General features: G+C 32.5%; 1 protein-coding gene across 1 annotated transcript in view; it reads right to left on the bottom strand.

The window, feature by feature from the left end:
• The window catches only part of MDGA2 (MAM domain containing glycosylphosphatidylinositol anchor 2), an 854,438-nt gene that overhangs the window by 310,163 nt on the left and 525,135 nt on the right, over window positions 1-19,140 (bottom strand). The window contains exons 4-5 of the mRNA XM_070469091.1: window positions 14,766-14,962; window positions 208-340 (exon numbers count right to left, since the gene is read on the bottom strand). Coding sequence (XP_070325192.1) covers window positions 208-340; window positions 14,766-14,962 — 330 coding nt within the window. The remainder of the gene's footprint in view (window positions 1-207; window positions 341-14,765; window positions 14,963-19,140) is intronic.

Genomic DNA, 19,140 nt, shown 5'->3' on the forward strand with positions numbered 1-19,140 from the left:
AATGCCCTACATGGGAGCCTATTGCAATTAAATTTTACAGTTTCTAACTTAAAAAAATTTTTCATGTATCACAGAATTTTCTGGAAAGAAAAGACATTGTTCTTACATATACTACAGAAATCATTTGGTCTGTTAAAAAGTTATAGAGACTTTTAAAACATTTGTTGTGGATAACGAACATAAAACATTCAGGTTGTAGTTCCATACCTGTTTTATTGGAAAGTCTAAATGACACCATCTTATCAGGGATATTACATACATTCCTCACTGAAGCAATGCAGCTATAATTAGCATAGTCCTGCGGTCGAAGATTCTTTAGTTTTAAGATCTTCGTTTCACCCTGAAAATGTAGAAAAAGTCATTAGAAAAAGTTAGTGGTAACCGAATTAATAAATGGATGAATGATGACATTATATTTTAAATCATATTATCAGAATATGGCAAATTGTCATTTATTTTTTAAAAATGCCCTGAATTTTTAAAATGTATTGCATTTAAATATCATACTGCAATGTGCTTGGAGATAAAAACTAACAAACAGCAATGAAAATTCATAACAATTTCTTTACAAACCAGCTTCCTAAGGGGGGGGGAATCTATTTCTGGTGGTAGTTATGCAAATTATTATGCAAAGATCAGAAGAGTGTACTTAATAATGGAGTCTATTCAACAAACAGTGTAATCTATGCAGACTTCAACATGAAATGTTATGAAAGAAAAGGATTCTGAGATGAGACAATAAATGAAACACTGTTGGATGAACAAAGTTAATGAAGTCAATCTAATGATAGATAATTAAATTTATATACATAAATATTTTGTGTATATGCAGCAATGGCAGATGATAGATCTAAAACTGCATTTAAAGAGTATTCATTATGTTTTCATATTATTTTTGTTTCTGTTACTTTACATTCAGGAATTTAAAGTCTAAACCTCCTGGGTAAATCTGCAGAATTGCAGATAGACTCAAATTAGGCAAGTTGCCAAAAATGTCTTATCCACTCTTGATGAACCAAAAAGCCCAAACAAAAACACTGAAATTATTCAAAAGATAAAAAGAACCACCAACAACAATAAGATGATGAAAAAAAACTTGCCCAATTCAAATACAGTCTCCTGGGATTTTTTTCTTTACTGGCTAAAGTTATTAATGCATCTCTCTAAATGGTTCCTCTCACAAGTAACTTAATTATGGAGATGGTAAAAATGTCTCCCAGTGATATCTTGTTTGGTATAGCCATTTTCCAAACGTTAATTTTTCCAGATAACATCTGTACAGAACCATGTGTTTCTTTTATTTTACTTAAGGAACTTCATTCAAGTCCTAAAAATTGAAATACTTTCATACACTATTCAAAAGAATCAGAATACTTAGTGATATAATACATAAGACATGGCCTGTTCATTTGCAAAAAAAGAAAAGAAAAGAAAAACCACCTCCCCACCCAAAAAAAAGCATAGGCAGTTACACAGTGTTTTCAAAATGTCAAATGAATCTTCTTCAGTGTGTATAGGCATTTGGTTAACTCCTTTCATTCATTGGCAAACTTCAGTCTTAAAACAGTCACACCTTAAAACAGTATTTTCCTCACTAGGATAAATAATAATCATATCTTTTAAATTTTTTGTATGAAAGACATTGCATTTTTTCTGTATAAGCAAATGCAAATACACTCCACAGAATATACAGAGTCAGTACGTGTGGTTCTAGAATTTATATTTAAAACATGTTCTCAATATATTACTGAACTTTCATATTATCTATATACAATGTATATAAAAGTGTGCTTAGTTAGAAAGCATAGAGAAAGAATATGTTATGCTACAACCAGTTGGCTCAGATAATTTTTTGAACAAGATACTATATCTTCCTCCTCATAACTCTGAATGTCATTGCTTAGATTTCTTTACTTTTCTTTCTCCCCTTAACACTTGACTGTCGGTATTCTCTGGAATTCTATTTGTTCCACAGTTAATCATACTTTATAAAATTTCCTTAAATGATTTTATCCTTGCTGATGAATTTATACTGCAAGCCCTATATTCCTGCCCTTTTCTTCAAGTCTATCTCTTTGTCTCAATTTCAGATGTACACAGCAAAACTTTTACATCAATTTTGTCCATTTTTTTCTTGTAGATACCTAAAACTCAACATATCCCAAAATAGACTTCAAATCTATTCCTCTAAATCTACTCTCTCTTTTTTAGCAAAAGGAATCTTAGATTTTAAATTATTAATTCATATTCATATAATCAGTATCTCCATCTCAGATTCTTTTATTGACCTTGCAACACATCCAATCTTGAACATTCTTTTATTTATATTTAAACATAATGCTCTAAGCCCAACATTCAGCTGAGAAATTTCTGATTGTTCTTAGTATAGCTTAAGAATCCAAGCAAATATGATCATCTAATCTAGAATCAGGACTTTTGTTTTTAATATGGAAATCTGATTATGCCCTCTCTCTGCTTAAATCAAAGGAATGACATGTTATTGTTCTTAAAAATAAACATCATAATTCTTAACATGACTGTCAACCCTTTCTTTGTGACCTGCATTTTCCTCCTCTCCCGTCTCCTCTCATTTTCCTAATGCCTTCCACACATTCAGCTTCCTGTGGCCATAGCCACTCTGCACATGCCCGATTCCTTCCTTCTCTATGCCTAACCAATTTTATCTCATTCTTCAATCCCAACCCTCCTCACTTCCACAGGTGAGTCTTTCCTTACTTTCTGGAAAAGGAGATATCCCTTTTTGTGAGGTCTGCTTATATCATGTTATAACACAGTTTCTTTTTTCCACTTATTTTGGTAACGGATTTATTTTCTGCCATACTCCCCCCTTGCTAGTAAGACCAAGAGGGCAGAGATTATATCTGTCTTGTTCTCAGCAGTATGTCCTAAGCACCTAGCAGAGGATTTGTCATAGGTGAGGTACTTTTTAAACAAATTCTTTTGCAATTAAAAGTACTATGAATACTTATATCTCACCATTCAACATTTTACTTATACATATTTATTTCCCCAGAATTTATTTCTGCTTGGTGCCTGATATGAATTCAATAGACATTAATAAATATAATCAATATTCTAAAATGAACCAGGCAGTGATAACAATTCTTAAATATTTACAAAGGATAAATGGTGTCATTTAGATGTATATTTAATGATAAAGCCTCTTTATTTACATAGAATTGATGATATTCTGTCAGTGTTCTTTGTTTCTGTTTCCACTAGCAAATTATATTTGATCCATATTTTCTAGATATTTTTTTAACACTTCACTGAAACTTCCAATGTCACTAATAATCTCTTTTGTTAAAATTCAATAAATCTTAATACATATTTTCATTTCCTTTTTATGTGTGTATACTTTTCCACTTACTTCTAATACTTTAGATTACCTTTGCTATTTTGACAGCAGCTTGTGTGTAGGTAAAAAATTATAAATAAAATAATTTAGACACTTTTTGGTTGCATTTATTTCATTTTCTATTATATAAATTTTTGTCTGAAAACTTCTACTACTACTATTTTTCTAGAGCAATCTGATGCATGATCATGGTTTCAGTTAGCATTTATGTATAGATACCTAACAAATTTCTAAGCCAAAACACACACACTTTTGGAAAAATAGCCAATAGTATTGCAATTAATGAAATCCTGCTTTTCCAAAATTTTCCTTTCTTTTTAGTTGCAATGTTTGCTAGCCATTACACTCTTGCATTTGAGTGTCTCCACATCCCATCTGGATCTCTAAAGATATTCTATCCTGGTTTTCTAATTCTTTCTGACTCTTCTTTTTATTGTTATTTTCCTTTACTGATTCTATTCTTTCTGCACTACAGAGCTTCTACCCCCCAAAAAGCCACTTCATATTTTGCCAACAAATAAGTTAGACTTGTCTCTCATTTTCAGATCAAATGTGTTCTCTCTATGAATGTTCTCTCCCACCATTTCTATTTATAACTCTGACCTCTTGACCTCATCTATGTATTTTGATAATTGCCTGACAAAGATTTTCATCAGCAAGACACAGAAGGTCATACCAAACTCAATGAGCTCATCATTGCACTCTACTTTGACTGCCTCACCTCATATAAATTTTCTCTTCTGATATTCTGCTACTTTTTAATGATCACCACCATCATTTTCCCCTATTCCAGACTCAAGATTCTTGTCATAATTCACTCTTCACTGTCTCTCATTACCTCACATAAATGGCATCAAATGCCTTAGATGATTTTTTAGTTTTTCTTTTATAAATGGCCTTTCCTTTTCAATCTGTAGGCATGATATTTTCTGTAGTCCCTCACCAACCATGGATTTAACAAACTCAGTTTGAGTGTCTTTTTGGCTAAAGTAATGTACTGTCTACTATTGAGAACTGCTGTTCTACTTTATTCGAATCACTCTGCATGCTCCCACCATACGCGTCATCATCATGTCACTGTTATGCTAGAAAACCCTAAATAGTTCTCCTACTCTGAAAGTTTATTTCAAAAACCTTCAGTGGCTCATTTGAGACTCCATGCAGTCCAAGAAAATTTTTACTTTTTTCCCTTATTCCTCACACAAATTTATTATGCATTCATTTATTATTTTATTTAATATTTATTCACACAAAGTTAGTTTCATCTCTATTTTAAGATGACTTTTCATAATTTTAAACTGTTGTTTTTTTTTTAAAGAAAACTACTCCTTGATATGAATCTTTTTATGTTGCCATAAACCGAAGTGCAGTTCAAAATAAAGTTGTATCTACTCTGTAAAGTCTATTTTTTTGTAAATATACTATATATATTATTGAAGTAGAGTTGACTTACAATGTTTCAGGTTCACAGCAGCATCATAGGTTGTTACAAGATATTGACTATAGTCCCCTGTGCTAGACAGTAAATCTTTGTTGCTTGCTTCATATCTATTTTTTTAAATTAGAAATCTAGCATTCTATTCATATGAAGTCAAAGAAGAAAGTCTTTTCTGACCTTCTCAGAAGTAAATTCTCTTTCTTTGTAACTTTTATTACATTTTTATACCAAAATATCTATTTATAACTCACTAGTATTTGGTTGTAAGTTATTACTCAATATGCTGACATGTTCTTTAACTGAATCATGAGACCCCTAGGGGCAGAGTCATCTTATATCACTCAGAATACTGAATGGGGAGCCTTCTGTATCATTGCTTAACAAATATATGTTGATTGACAGGATGTACTTAAAATTGGTCTTTCCACTGATCGTATTCTACAAGAAGTAAGGTAGTCATAGTATATAATTATGACTCAAAAATAAAATGTATAAAAAAATAAAATCTACAAAAATTAGACCACATTTTCCCACCACACATTCTGCCCTTTGCTTATGATGCTGTATTTCTTATAACATTCCCCTGACTTTCTCTGCCCTTTCTATAACACTTGCCACATTAATAATCAATTGGAAACTAATTCTTTCTTTGTAAGTTTTTTTTTAAATTAGATGTTTTCATTTGCTCTACTAGAATAAATATATGGTAACTTTCTTGCTTCTCCTTAATCTTTGTTAAAAAAGAAAACTTGTATCAGATAAAGTAAATTCTTTCAAATGTTATGCCAAACTTCCTGTCTATGAAATTTTGAGAGATAACCAGCTTTTGACTTAAAGTTAGCTACAACCATAGTGAAGGTGCTCAAAAGTTCTGTTTCTTTAACTTCATGCTACTAAGAGAAATATGATTTCTGTGAAAAAACACATCAAGTTGTACACTCATGTTTCATGAGGTCACGGCAACACACTCCAGTATTCTTGCCTGGAGAATCCCCATGGACAAAGAGCCTGGCAGGCTACATACGGTTCATAGGGTCACAGAGAGTCGGACACGACTGAGCGACTAACACAGCACACAGCAAAACACTGCACAAATTGTAGGGTGGAATTTAACGTGACCTTATCTTATGTAGTGGAAAAGGTAGTATTGCTATAAATATACAATGCAAACTACAAGAAACATACATAAACATGTAAACAAACATGACTGGTATAACTAGATCAAAGATATTAACTCAGAAAATAGAAAGCATGTAGGAAAATATACTTTTAGAGACTGTCTCAGAGGTAAGAGATTTTTAGTTTGAAAACTCTTCCTTGCAATAATGATATATATACACTACCATGTGTAAAATAGATAGCCAGTGGGAATCTGCTGTGAAGTACAAGGAACTCAGCTTGATGCTCTGTGATGAATTAGATGGATGGGATGGGAGGTGGAAGGGTGTCCAAAGGGGAGAAGATACATATATACATAAAGATGGTTTACTTCAGGTTCAATCCCTGAGATGGGAAGAACTCCAGAAGTTGGGAAGAACTCCAGAAGTAGGAAATGGCAACCCGCTCCAGTATTCTTGCCTTAAAATTTCCATGGACAGAGGAACCTGCAGGGCTATAGTCCATGGGATTGCAAAGAGTCAGATATGATTGAGCACACACATACACACACACAGCAAAAGCTAGTGCAACACTGTAAATCAATAATACTCCAATAAAAATTTAAAAAATAAAAGAAGAGATCCAACTCATTGTTCTGAACATAATGTGTTCAGTAAGAATTTTTGAACCAGGTTGACTCTAATTTTAATAGTAAGAATGAAAAAAATATTAATATTAGGGTAAGATGAATGATAGATTTAAGAAGCTGAGTTAGGGACCATCCACAGAAGAATTGAAGAGTCCACTATTAACAAGCAAAGGTAAACAGGAAGCAAGCCCCAAGGGACTGATGAAACAATCAAATACATTCAAACCAACAGCAATGAAGCTCTGGCCATTAAAATAAAGAGGTCATTCTTGTAGCGAATGCATTCTTGAAATATTGTATATACCTAAGTTCTTGTGGTTAGAAATGCTGCTAGTGTTTATGTTATCTAAAAATAAAGACTACAAACTAGGTAGTGATAGTAATTGTGAGTTTTTAAGACCTAACTTTACTTGTGAGATGATTCCTACCCTATAAAGACCAACAGATATGGTCCAATAAATATAATGGTTTGTGTATAGCATATCCTAGTTAACTCTTATGCAGATCAGAGCAGCAAAATGAACACATGAGGAGGACAGATGGAATGGAGAAATAACTCACTGTGACTTCCAGGTCCACCGTCTCCCAAGGTTAAGCTATCATATGACTGGAGAATCATTCGGGTTGAACTAAAATGATTTATATTTTCATGTGAATTTCTATGATTTGTAAAAAGGAATTTTCAGTTAATCATTGTCTAATTGTATAATTAGCCTAATTATAACTAATTACATAATTGATGTAAATATGTTCAGTCTTGCAATTAGATGGTGTAATTACAATGCACAAGATGATGTCATGAACATCTTTACCAAAACTCTGAAGAAATAGCAAGAATACATGTATTCTGTAAAATTTAAGTACAAGTTTCTTTAACATTCACAAGATTATTTGAAATACTTAGATTTAAACTTTTGAAACTTTCTAAATAAATAAAAGGAAGGCCCTTAACAAAGGTGATTATTGCCTAATGAAATAATACCCATAACCAGAAACAGTATTGATATTTTAGTTAGAAAAGGAATTTGAACTTTCTTTTAATATTTACTTTCATATATCATTAAAAAGAAAAAAAGATCAATTCACCCTTATTTTTTAGCTCTAAAAGTTAGTTTATTTTTTCACTTCTAAATAGATAACAATATATGCTATCCAGCATACCCAGTATTAAGTGAGTGGAAGTATGAAAAGCATAATTATTCCTCTTAGACTTATATGCTTATTAATTCATATCCACCTCAGGAACACAGATCAATTTCATTCTGGAAGCATGATCTATAAAAAGGTGCAGTCAAGGTTCTGTATTTCTACTGTATGGTAAAATAAATATTCAATTCAAATTGATACAGTTATTAACTTAGTAAGAATGTGCGTGTGAGGCAGATGTATCTCATTACCTTAGAAATTTTATTTTATTAAAAACAAGACATTGTTATTGAACAGCAAAACATAATATCTTTAAAACAAATGTAATTCTCTAATATTAAAAATAAGCAGATTATTATCTGTCATTTGAATCCATCCACAGTATATATAGTCCCAATATATCTTTCCAGCTTTGTGGCCCACTATTTCCCCCATATACCAATCATTATTCCAGCCAACCAGAGGGGTGGCCAATCTTTGAAGATATTATCATCGTTCTGTATATTATACAAGCTATTGCTTTCCATCTTGAATGTTCTCTTTGATTTATCCCTGTAATATCAAAGTTAGGAGGCGCCTTGCCTAGTAACCTCTGTATCTCTGATAGAGAGTTGCCTGAATCTTGTACAAAACAGATCTCAATCATTTTTAACTGGATCTTATTTACACTATGTAGCCACAGAGGCCTTAGGGTCTATGAAAATAAATTAAAATATCACTGCAGTGCTCCAACACAAACAAAACTAAAATGGAAAATTTTTTTCCTAATAAAGTACACATAGCAGTTTTTGGGAAACAACAGTCTAAGAAATCATTAACACATAAGAATACATAAACATACATAGTAGCCTGATAAGCAAAAAGAAAAGTATTGCTAAATACCGTTCCTATATCATTAAGAACTACAAAGCCATTACAGGAAGGCCAAAAAAACAAACAAACAAACAAAAAACCTCAATATTGGGAAGTAATTTTAAGGATACAAAGCAAAATTAATTTTAAATCTAAAGCAACTATGATATATAACCCAAATAGTTGATGTTTTCATTTCAATTACACAATTCTGAATAGTTACTTAGAAATGTTTTGGTTACCTTTCAATGTAGGGAAAAAAAACTAGATATGATTAACATAAAATGTTTGTTTTATCACTGTAAAAATAAAGACCACAAGCTGTATCTATGGTGTTCCTTTCTCTTCCTGGATGATCACAGTGCACCATGCTTCCAAATTTCCAATGCAGCTAGAAGGTACTAAAGAGAATGCTGTTTGTTATCAAATAAATTCATGGGTTAATAAATGTTCTTTCCCTGTAAATAAATGTTCTTTACATCTTATTGTCTGTACTATAAAAATGTGCCCTAGAGGCTGGAATGAGCCCTGGAATTCTCAATGTGTTGATTCTAATTTTTTTTCATATAACTTTTAGAGAAATCCTGCTTATTCTATATTTTCCTATATTCTCAATTATACAAAAGTAGTAATGTTATCCTATGTGTCTTCTCCTCCTAAAGAAACTGTGGACTCAAGCTGAACTTCATAATGGCAGCCCTGATGGTCAGATAAAGAATTCTGGCAGCAACAGGTTGTATATTGTTTTCTAAAAAGCAGGCATACACAGCAAGCCTAACCAGTTACTATTTTCATACTAGCCCCCACAGATCACATATTTACAGTACCAGATAGTTCAGTGGGCATCTGCATGTGTGTTTCCTACACAAAAGTAAACATAGTATGGATCACTGGAAAAACAAACACTGGCTTCCCAGGTGGTGCAGTGGTAAAGAATTGGCCTGCCAAGGCAACAGATGCAAGATACTCAGGTTGGAGGCCTGGGTCGGGAAGATCCCTTGGAGTAGGAAATGACAACCTACTCCAGTATCCTGGCTGGAATGACCCCATGAAGAGAGAAGCCTGGTGGGCTACAGTCCATGAGGTCACAAAGAGTCAGACGCAACTGAGTCACTGGGCATGCATGCACACCTTAACCCAAGAGGCATTTATTTTAAAGAAACCCCTGAGAATTTCTTAAATAAATGACTAGCTTCCTATGCATTTATGATAAATATCCATATATACATGAACATACTCAAAGAAGTATCTAAAAAATAAAAAAAAATGGTATTGGAAAATCTTACATATGCTCTGGAATTTTCATAGAACAATACTACACTCGATAGAGAGGTAAAACCAAAATGGAGCAGATCAGATTTTTCTTGCTTGGTATTAATACATTGCCAATATCAATCATCCTCAGTTCCATAACTTTAATATCTCAGATTGTTCTCAGATTGATCTACAGATTCAACAAAACTTCACTCAAAATCTTATCACACTTTCCACAGAAATCAAGATGATTCTAAAATTTAAGTGGGAATACAAAGAAGTGAAAACATCTAAAACAAATTTGAAAAAGATGAACATGGTTAAGGGACTTATTCTTTCTCATTTTAAGACTTGCTATAAAGCTATAGGAATTAACAGTGTGGTATTTAAATAAAGACAGACATATAAATCAATGGGACAGAATAAATAGCTCAGAAACATTCTAATACCTAGGGGCAACTGATTTTCAATATAAGTGACAAGGAAACTCAGTGATGAAACAAAGACTTTTTCAATAAATGTTGCTAGAACACATGCATATACAACTGCAAAAACTGAAGCCCAAAGGTCTCCTTACACATAAATCAACGCAAAATGGAAAAAAGGACATATATTGGTAAATTTAAATGAATAATGATTATTTCAAAGAACAAAAAAATCTTGTTGATTTTAAAATATATGTAGAATTAAAGTACTAGACAAAAAATAGCATAAAATATTAAAAGGGCAAATATTGCTGTTTTCTAAAGTTCTATCATTCTTGAAGAAGTGCTAAAGTAATAATTAAGCATGCAAGGTGTAATTTTTTAAGGTAACCAATAAAAGCTATTAAAGATAGTTTTAAATTTTAGTTAAATAGATGATAAAATGGAATAATTAAAATATCTGATAAACTCAGAAGGCAAGAAGAGAGAGGAGTAAAATAAAAGAAGAGCCTAACATGGTAAAAAAAAAAAAAAGAGAAATCAATATTAGTCATTGGATTAAATATACTAAAAATTAAGATAGTTCCACTGGCTTAAAACAACAAAAATCTATATTCTGGTTATAAGCAATGTGTTGCAAATATGAAGCTTGAAATTAAAGAGATGAATATTTATTACTCTTCCCCACCCCTTAAAGAGGACCACCAACCAAAGGAAAGTGTGTATAGTTAAATTAATGACAGACAAACAGACATAAGGAAAGAAGCACGGCCAGGAGTAGATTTCTGAGTGATAACTTACCAGGAAGATATAATATCAGAAAGATAATATGCTAAAATAATCCACTGCTGCTGCTGCTAAGTGCTTCAGTTGTGCCCTACTCTGTGCAACCCCATAGATGGCAGCCCACCAGGCTCCTCTGTCCCTGGGATTCTCCAGGCAAGAACACTGGAGCGGGTTGCCATTTCCTTCTCCAATGCATGCATGCATGCTAAGTCACTTCAGTCATGTCTGACTCTGTGCAACCCAATGACCAGCAACCCACCAGGCTCCTCTGTCCACGGGATTCTCTAGGCAAGAATACTGGAGCAGGTTGCCATTTCCTTCTCCAATGCATGCATGCATGCTACGTCACTTCAGTCATGTTCGACTCAGTGCAAACCCCAATGGACAGCAACCCACCAGGCTCCTCTGTCCACAGGATTCTCTAGGCAAGAATACTGGAGTGGGTTGCCATTTCCTTCTCCAGATAATCCACTAAGAAGATATAAAAATTCTAATTTTACAAGTTCTAGCAATATATTTTCAAAATATATAAAGCATAAATTGATAAAAATGAAGATGAAAGAGACAAATCCACAGTCATAGTCACAGACATTAACTAAATACTCTCAACAGCTTTTAGAACAGCACACCCAAAAAAATTAGGAAATATGTGGAATACCTAAACAACAAAATTAACAAATATGACCCAACTGAAACTGAACAATTTTGGAATCACAATTTGTGGCTGCATAAGGGTCATTCAGGGCGGTACATCAGAAGCAAGTCTCAACTTCTAAGGGCTGAAACTTTCCCACCCAGTGAAATTAGACTAGAAATCAATTAAAAATTATAACAAGAAAATCATCAACAGTTCAGAAATTAAATACACTAAAATTGATTTAATTTTAATATCATTCTGATGCACATTTCACTGAGCTTTCTTTAGTGGGGAAAAAGAAGTAGAGTTACAGAGAGTGTTTCAGGATTTACTAATAAATCTAACTATTCCTTGGGCTTTCCTGGCGGCTCAGATGGTAAAGAATCCATTTGCAATGCAGGAGACCGGGGTTTGATCCCTGGGTTGGGAAGATCCCCAAGTGGACATGGTAACCCACTCCAATATTCATGCCTGGAGAATTCTATGCAGAGAGGAGCCTGGTGGGCTTTGTGACTCTTTGGGCCACAGAGAGTAGGACACAACCGAGTGGCCAAGCACGGATTCCTTCGTTAAAAATCCAGACAGCTTCATGGGAATATTGGCTCAATATATTCATTGAGATTCTTCCATGTGTCGGGCACCATGCGAGTTATTGAAAAGACAAAGTCACTATAATTATTGAGTTTATGTCCAGATACACAAATAAGATAATTTTATAATTCTAGTGCTGTAGAAAAAAATAAAACCAAAAAACTGAGTCTTAAGGAGGAGTAACTGAAAGGGGAGAGATGTTACTTCAGATAGATCTGTCAGGGAAAGCCTTTCCCAGGTGATGAGTTCTCAGTGTTAAGAAGATCCCTGCCATGTTATCTAAATAGCATTCTAATTGGAGGAATTAAGAACATGCAGACCCTGGGCGAGTCTATAGAGGGTGTGACTAGAACAGTGAATGAGGTTCACGTTAGGAGCTTAGATAAGCAAGAACAAGGTGGAGCAAGATCAAAAATGGACTTGCAGGCCACAATACTTGGACTTGTGTGGAACATATCAGCTTGTGTTGTATGAAGAAAGACAATTAATAGCACTTGTCTATGAGAAAGCCAACATTCTCTGTGGTCATAAGTACTTTCCATGTGAGGCTGTTCGAGAGTTTTATCAATCTTGCCTACAAAAAATATGCTTAATATTAACAAATTAAGTACATATATAACATAAAAATATTGAAGCATTTCTTACTTCTACATAATTTTTAAGACAGATATAAATACATAACCATTTTAGGAGGTGAGATAAAATAATCAAGTAACCAAAGGCAGGAAAGACATTTTATTTTATTTTTATTTTAGCCTCCAGCTAATAAAAATAAATGAAAAAAATAAAATAAAATAGGAAAGACATTTTAAAATGGAAGCTAAAATTATATGCTATTGGCAATTATCAGCTAACCAGGTGAATCCAGAGCACAAAATTTTAAGAACAATTTGTTTCTTAAACACTTTTTTAAGATAATTAATTCAGTGGGTCCAAACAGCAGAGTTCCAAGTACAGTAAAAAGCAGAAAAAGTATCTGTTATGCAGCACAGTATAATATTCATATCAAAGAAAGTATCAGGATTGAAATGTTCAAACTAAAAAGTTTCTTTTCTCATAAAGGGTGGGAGAAAAATAAAGAAGAAGAGAAAATAAGTAACTTTTAAAAGGCAGAATCAACAGTTACTAGTCTGAGAGCTTCCTTAAGATACATTTTTTGAGTGTACCACACAAACAGCAACAAATTTAAAGGAATGAATGAAAAATTTGGTTGTGCTTATTTAATAACTTTAAAACCAATTCTTAATTACTTGGAAAACATAAAAGTTTCCCCCAAATTTGAGCAAGACTCATGTGTTTATTTTTAAGTGACAAGACCCTTCTGCAAGTAACAAGCTGCCTACAGTGCTTCAGTACTTAGTGAATATGTGTTTAGAATTGCTTAGTATGGTAATATCATATGAACAAACAATTATGCTTTCTGAATTTTAACAACATCTATATTTTAAAAGAAGTTGACAATAGAAGAAGCAAATAGATGATAGGTGATCATTTATTCAGATTTTTTAACCTTAGGGATATCAAGCTACTAAACAGTGTTAACAAATTTTTAAGTTATTTTGCTAACTAAAAACAATGAATTTTAGTAAAAATTGCATAATGAACTGCAATATGGATTTAATGCTGTATTTAATAAAAAATGGGATGATGGAAAATTTATAATCTCAGGATAATCTTATATTATTAGAGAGCTGGGATGTGAAATATAAAACTCTTTAACATTCTGAAGTTAGAATATTTATAATATTTTAAATTTAGTTATATATTTCTCTTCTTATGGATATTTGGTGCCTCAAACTTTAACAGTGTAGTCTGATTCTTGTTTTTCTTGTTACCTATATAATTAAAAAAAATAGACACAATTATTTTGAAACGTTTTCCAAGTACATTTTTTTAATTTAAAATCTTTTCTTTGTTAGTTGGGTTTGTTTTCTTTTCTAAATGTCAAAAAATATCTTTATAATTATAGCATTCAAAAATTTCCACAACTTCCGTGTCTTCCTCAAGAAACATTAATTCAATCTACTACACTTCAATAAAATTTTTAAAAAATGCATTACAGAAGAATGTTCCATATTACATGTACTCTACATAAAATTAATTCAAATGTTTTTTTTATTAAATAAGTTTTAATGACTAAGATATATTAACTTTTACATAATTATGATTCTATTCTTAAACTAAGCCAAAATTGAGAAAGAACAAAAAAAAATTTGATAGATTATTTTCCCCTAAAACCAAAACCAGATAAATCTATGGACAAAGAAATATTTAGGATACATTCATTTAACTTGTTTTCAAGAGGTAACTTGATACATGTAACTACTACATGAAAAACAAACAAATTGTTTTTCATTATTTGAGTTCTCTGATATTTCAACTAAATATATATTGCTATTTTTAAAAAACTATCTTTTCAAATAGAAAAATATTTGAAGTATTGCCATGCTGCCAGAGTTAGGAAAGCATCCAGCAGAGCGAGGTGGAAATATTATTACCTTAGTTCCTACCTGGGTAAAGAAGGGCTCATAAATCTCAACGCCTTTATCAGATCCTTGCAGTAATACCTCCTGGCCACGTCTCCAGCTGTACCGCACAGGTGGATTGGAATTGGCAACACATCGAAGGAACACTGTTCTCTCATAATAAAACTGTTCTTTAGCTTCACCTATACTTTGATGAACAGTTACTACTGGATCATCCAAATCTAAAAAACATAAAAATCGTGTTATGAGTTATATGGCTATAAAGTACTGAACATGTAAAACTCAACCAAAGATTAATTTTCTTAATTGAATGTATTACTTTTAACTTGACTCTTTTTCATTGAGTTCATTGAACTCATTTGCAGAGAAATTTCTAGTGATAGAAGGTAAAGACAAATAATAATTGCTTCTTAAGATCTCTATTTGCTGAAATAGTACAAATGACTGCATATTTCTAATACATTGTCAACAGCCACATAAAACAGAGTTCCAAGAGAGAGATCAGAAAATTCAGGAGGTTAGCCAATGAATTATAGTCATAGAAAAAATTTCCAAGCATCTCAGTTGACTCTTAACTTTACCATACTTCTTTTTCCAATTATTTATAACATATATTTTAAAAATAAAATAATTTATGTTTATAAATTATTATAACCTTTGTAGTAAGAAAATATGACCTTGTGCCAGATTAAATTTTTCTTCATCTCAGATTTTATATTCCACTTTAGCTGATTACTAGCAGAAGGTACTATTAAAATGCATTAATATTTCTATTACTGAATATTGGAACTAAAATTTTACTGTTTTACATACATCCTAAAGAAGGGATACACAGGAATTAGACTCCTTGACTTCAGACTATACTACAAAGCTACAGCAATCAAGACAGTTTGGTATTGGCATAAAAACAAAAATACAGATCAATGGAACAAGATAAAAAGCCCAAAGATAACCCCACACACCAATGGTAACCTAATCTATGACAACAAGAGGCAAGAATATACAATGGATAAAGCACAGTCTCTTCAATAAATGATGCTGGGAAAACTGGATAGCTATAAGTAAAAGAATAAAATTAGAACACTCCCTAATATAATACACAAAAATAAGCTCAAAATGGATTAAAGACCTAAATGTAAGGCTAGACCCTATAAAACTCTTAGAGGAAAACAGAGGCAGAACACTCTTGATGTAAATTTGAGCCACCTCCTAGAAAATAAAAACAAAAGTAAACAAATGGGATGCAATTAAACTTAAAAGCTTTTGCACAGCAAAGGAAACCATAGACAAAACAAAAAGACAACCCTCAAATTAGAGAAAATATTTGCAAACAAAACAACCAACAAAGGATTAATCTCCAAAATATAAAAATGGCTCATGCAATTTAGTATCAAAAAAATAAACAGTTCAGTCAAAAAATGAGGGGAAGATGTACCAAAAAGATGGACACTTCTCCAAAGAAGACATCTAGATGGCCAACAAACACACAAAAAGATTCTTAACATCTCTAATTATTAGAGAAATGCAAATCAAAACTACAATAAAGTATCACCTCACATCAGTGAGAATGGCTATCCATAAAAATAAATCTACAAACAATAAATTCTGGAGAGGGTGTGAAGAAAAAAGAATCCTCCTATATTTTTGGTGGGAATGTAAATTGATACACTCACTGTGGAGAGATGTATAGAAGTTCCTCAAAAAACAAAAATAGAACTACCAGATGACCCGTTCCTGGGTATATACCTAGAGAAAACCATAATTCAAAAAGATATTAAATACACGCACTCCAATGTTCATGGCAGAGCTATTTATAGTAGCCAGGACATGGAGGCAACCTAAATGTCTATCAACAGGGGAATGGATAAAGAAGATGTGGGTACATATATACAATGGAATATTAATCAGACATTAAAAAGAATTAAATAATACCACTTACAGCAACATGGATGTACCCAGAGAATGTCATACTGTTTGAAGTGAGTCAGAAAGAAAAAAACAAATATAATATCACTAGATATTGGTCTAGAAAAATGATCTAGAAAAATGGTCCAGAAAAACTGATACAGATGAACTATTTGCAAAGCAGAAATAAAAACACAGAGGGAGAGAACAAATGCATGGATACCAAAAGGGGGAGAGGGCGTGGGATGAATTGGGAGACTGAAATTGACACATATGCACTAATATGTATAAAATCAATGAGAACCTACTGTATAGCACAGGGAATTCTATTAGATGCTCTGTGAGAAGGGGATCTAAAATTGAGGGGATATATATGTGATTTACTTTGTTTTACAGCAGAAACTAACACAATATTATAAAGGAACTCCAATAAAAATTAATTTTAAAAAGGGGTATCCGTGACATGCATGCTTAGTCACTTCAGTTGTATCCAACTCTCTGTGACCCTATGGACCATGGCCTGCCAGGCTCCTCTGTCCATGGGATTCTCCAGGCAAGAATACTGGAGTGGGTTGCCATTTCCTTCTCCAGTATCCATGACAGGGTTTATCCTATATTTTCTGGAAACAATTTATGAATATCTTGCACTTTGTGGTTCACACAGTCTTTATCTCAACTGTGATAAACTCTATCATTATAATGGGAAAGCATCCAAAGACAACAGGTAAATGAATGAAAGATGAAGGTTGCTGAGTTTCATAAAATTTCATTTACAAATGCATGCGCCACAGCCAGATTTTGTCCATGGGCCATAGTCTGCATGGATTACCAACCTCTGATACAGCATATCACAGGTTCTTAAGAGAAAAAGAAATCAAGGAGTGTATTAGCTTTAAAACAATTTTATTGCGTGTTTGAAACTTTCTAAGAGCATAAATCTTAAAAGTTCTAGAAAACAAATTTGTAACTTTGTATGGTGACAGATGGTAACTAGAATTATTGTGGCAATCATTTTACAATGTATGCAAATTGGAATCATTATATTGTATACTTGGAAATAATATAATGCTATATGTCAATTATACTTCAACTAAAATAAACACACACAAAAAGTTTATAATTATGTGTTAAAATAATAAAAAGGCAACTAAAATGGAAAACTAAGTGCTTCCTTAAGGAATCAAAGTAAAGAACAAAATTCCAAATTTACCCAGTCTTTAAAAAGCTTTTTTCCAATATGAATTGCTTGACAACCTTACTTAGATATCTAGTTTTGCAATATTCTTATTTTTTTCCAACATTAGAATATTTTCACAGCTACCTCAATGGCCTCTAATTTTAGTAGTGAATATTTAGAGAACAACTGCTGGTTTTTTGGAAAAGCTGTAGGAACTTTCAGTTTATATTCATTCTATTAGCGGTACAGGAATATATGCCTGGTTTTAATAAGCTGGAGTATTCAGGGATCCCAGCATCATTACCGTGACATGTTTAAAGGTCTTTAAGTTCCATCAAATGGCCTCTTATTTGATGATTAGGCTTTTTACATATAAATCAAATCCTACAGGAGACGAGCTGAATTCCATCTTAGTGGCTTGAAAAAAAGGTACTGTGAGTCCGTGGTAAACAACTTATTTTCTCTTGTTCAAAACATAATTTCTATTAGTTATAGTTTATTTTTAGAGATATGAACTGTGTTATATTGTTTAAAAAAAATCTGAAGCTGGAAAGTTGTGGAACAAAACAGATTTGAATGGGAAAGAGGGTAACAATGGTAACACTCTTTGGGTTCTAAATAGTTAATAGTATTGTACTTTTCAACTTCCATTCATTGACGCATCCCTAGCTCTTTTCACATTAGGTAGTGGTGTCCATAATTGCAGTCAGAACAGACCAAAGCTGAACAATCCTTTAAACGTGCTCTTCCCTGACTTGGATGAGTTTCAGGTGAGAATCCAATCCTATGACAATGGTTTACAGAATATTGTGTTGGCAGAATTACCTGTTAGATTCACCCATGTTTAGGAACTTCTATTTCAGAAAACTCCAGGATGATTTTTTTTTTACACTTAAAAACAAATTTGCCACTCAGGGTTACCTTCCTGTACAGTATAAGACATTTCTGTCTGCTATTTTTATCACTATTTTAAAACTCTAAAGACATGTAATAGTGAAAGTAGCAAACAAATAAAACCAAGCAAGTCAAAAACAAGATTTCTGTTAGACAAGTCAAATAATAGCATGGCTAAAAAAAATATTTCAAGTACAATTATATGTTTATGTACACATACATATATACATACAGGATAGTTTAAGTGACACAGAAATATATATCCTTTAAAAATATGTTTGATATATATTCTTTATTATTACTGAATATAGACTGAATGTGTGTCCTTGCTCTAGGTCAGGTTTCTTGGAAGAGAAACTCTAAGACAGAGATATGTGTCCAGAAAGTGCAGCGGAAATTATCTTCAACACTTGTCGGGGAGTG

This window comes from Odocoileus virginianus, chromosome 6, assembly GCF_023699985.2.
Source record: "Odocoileus virginianus isolate 20LAN1187 ecotype Illinois chromosome 6, Ovbor_1.2, whole genome shotgun sequence".
Lineage (NCBI taxonomy): Eukaryota > Metazoa > Chordata > Mammalia > Artiodactyla > Cervidae > Odocoileus > Odocoileus virginianus.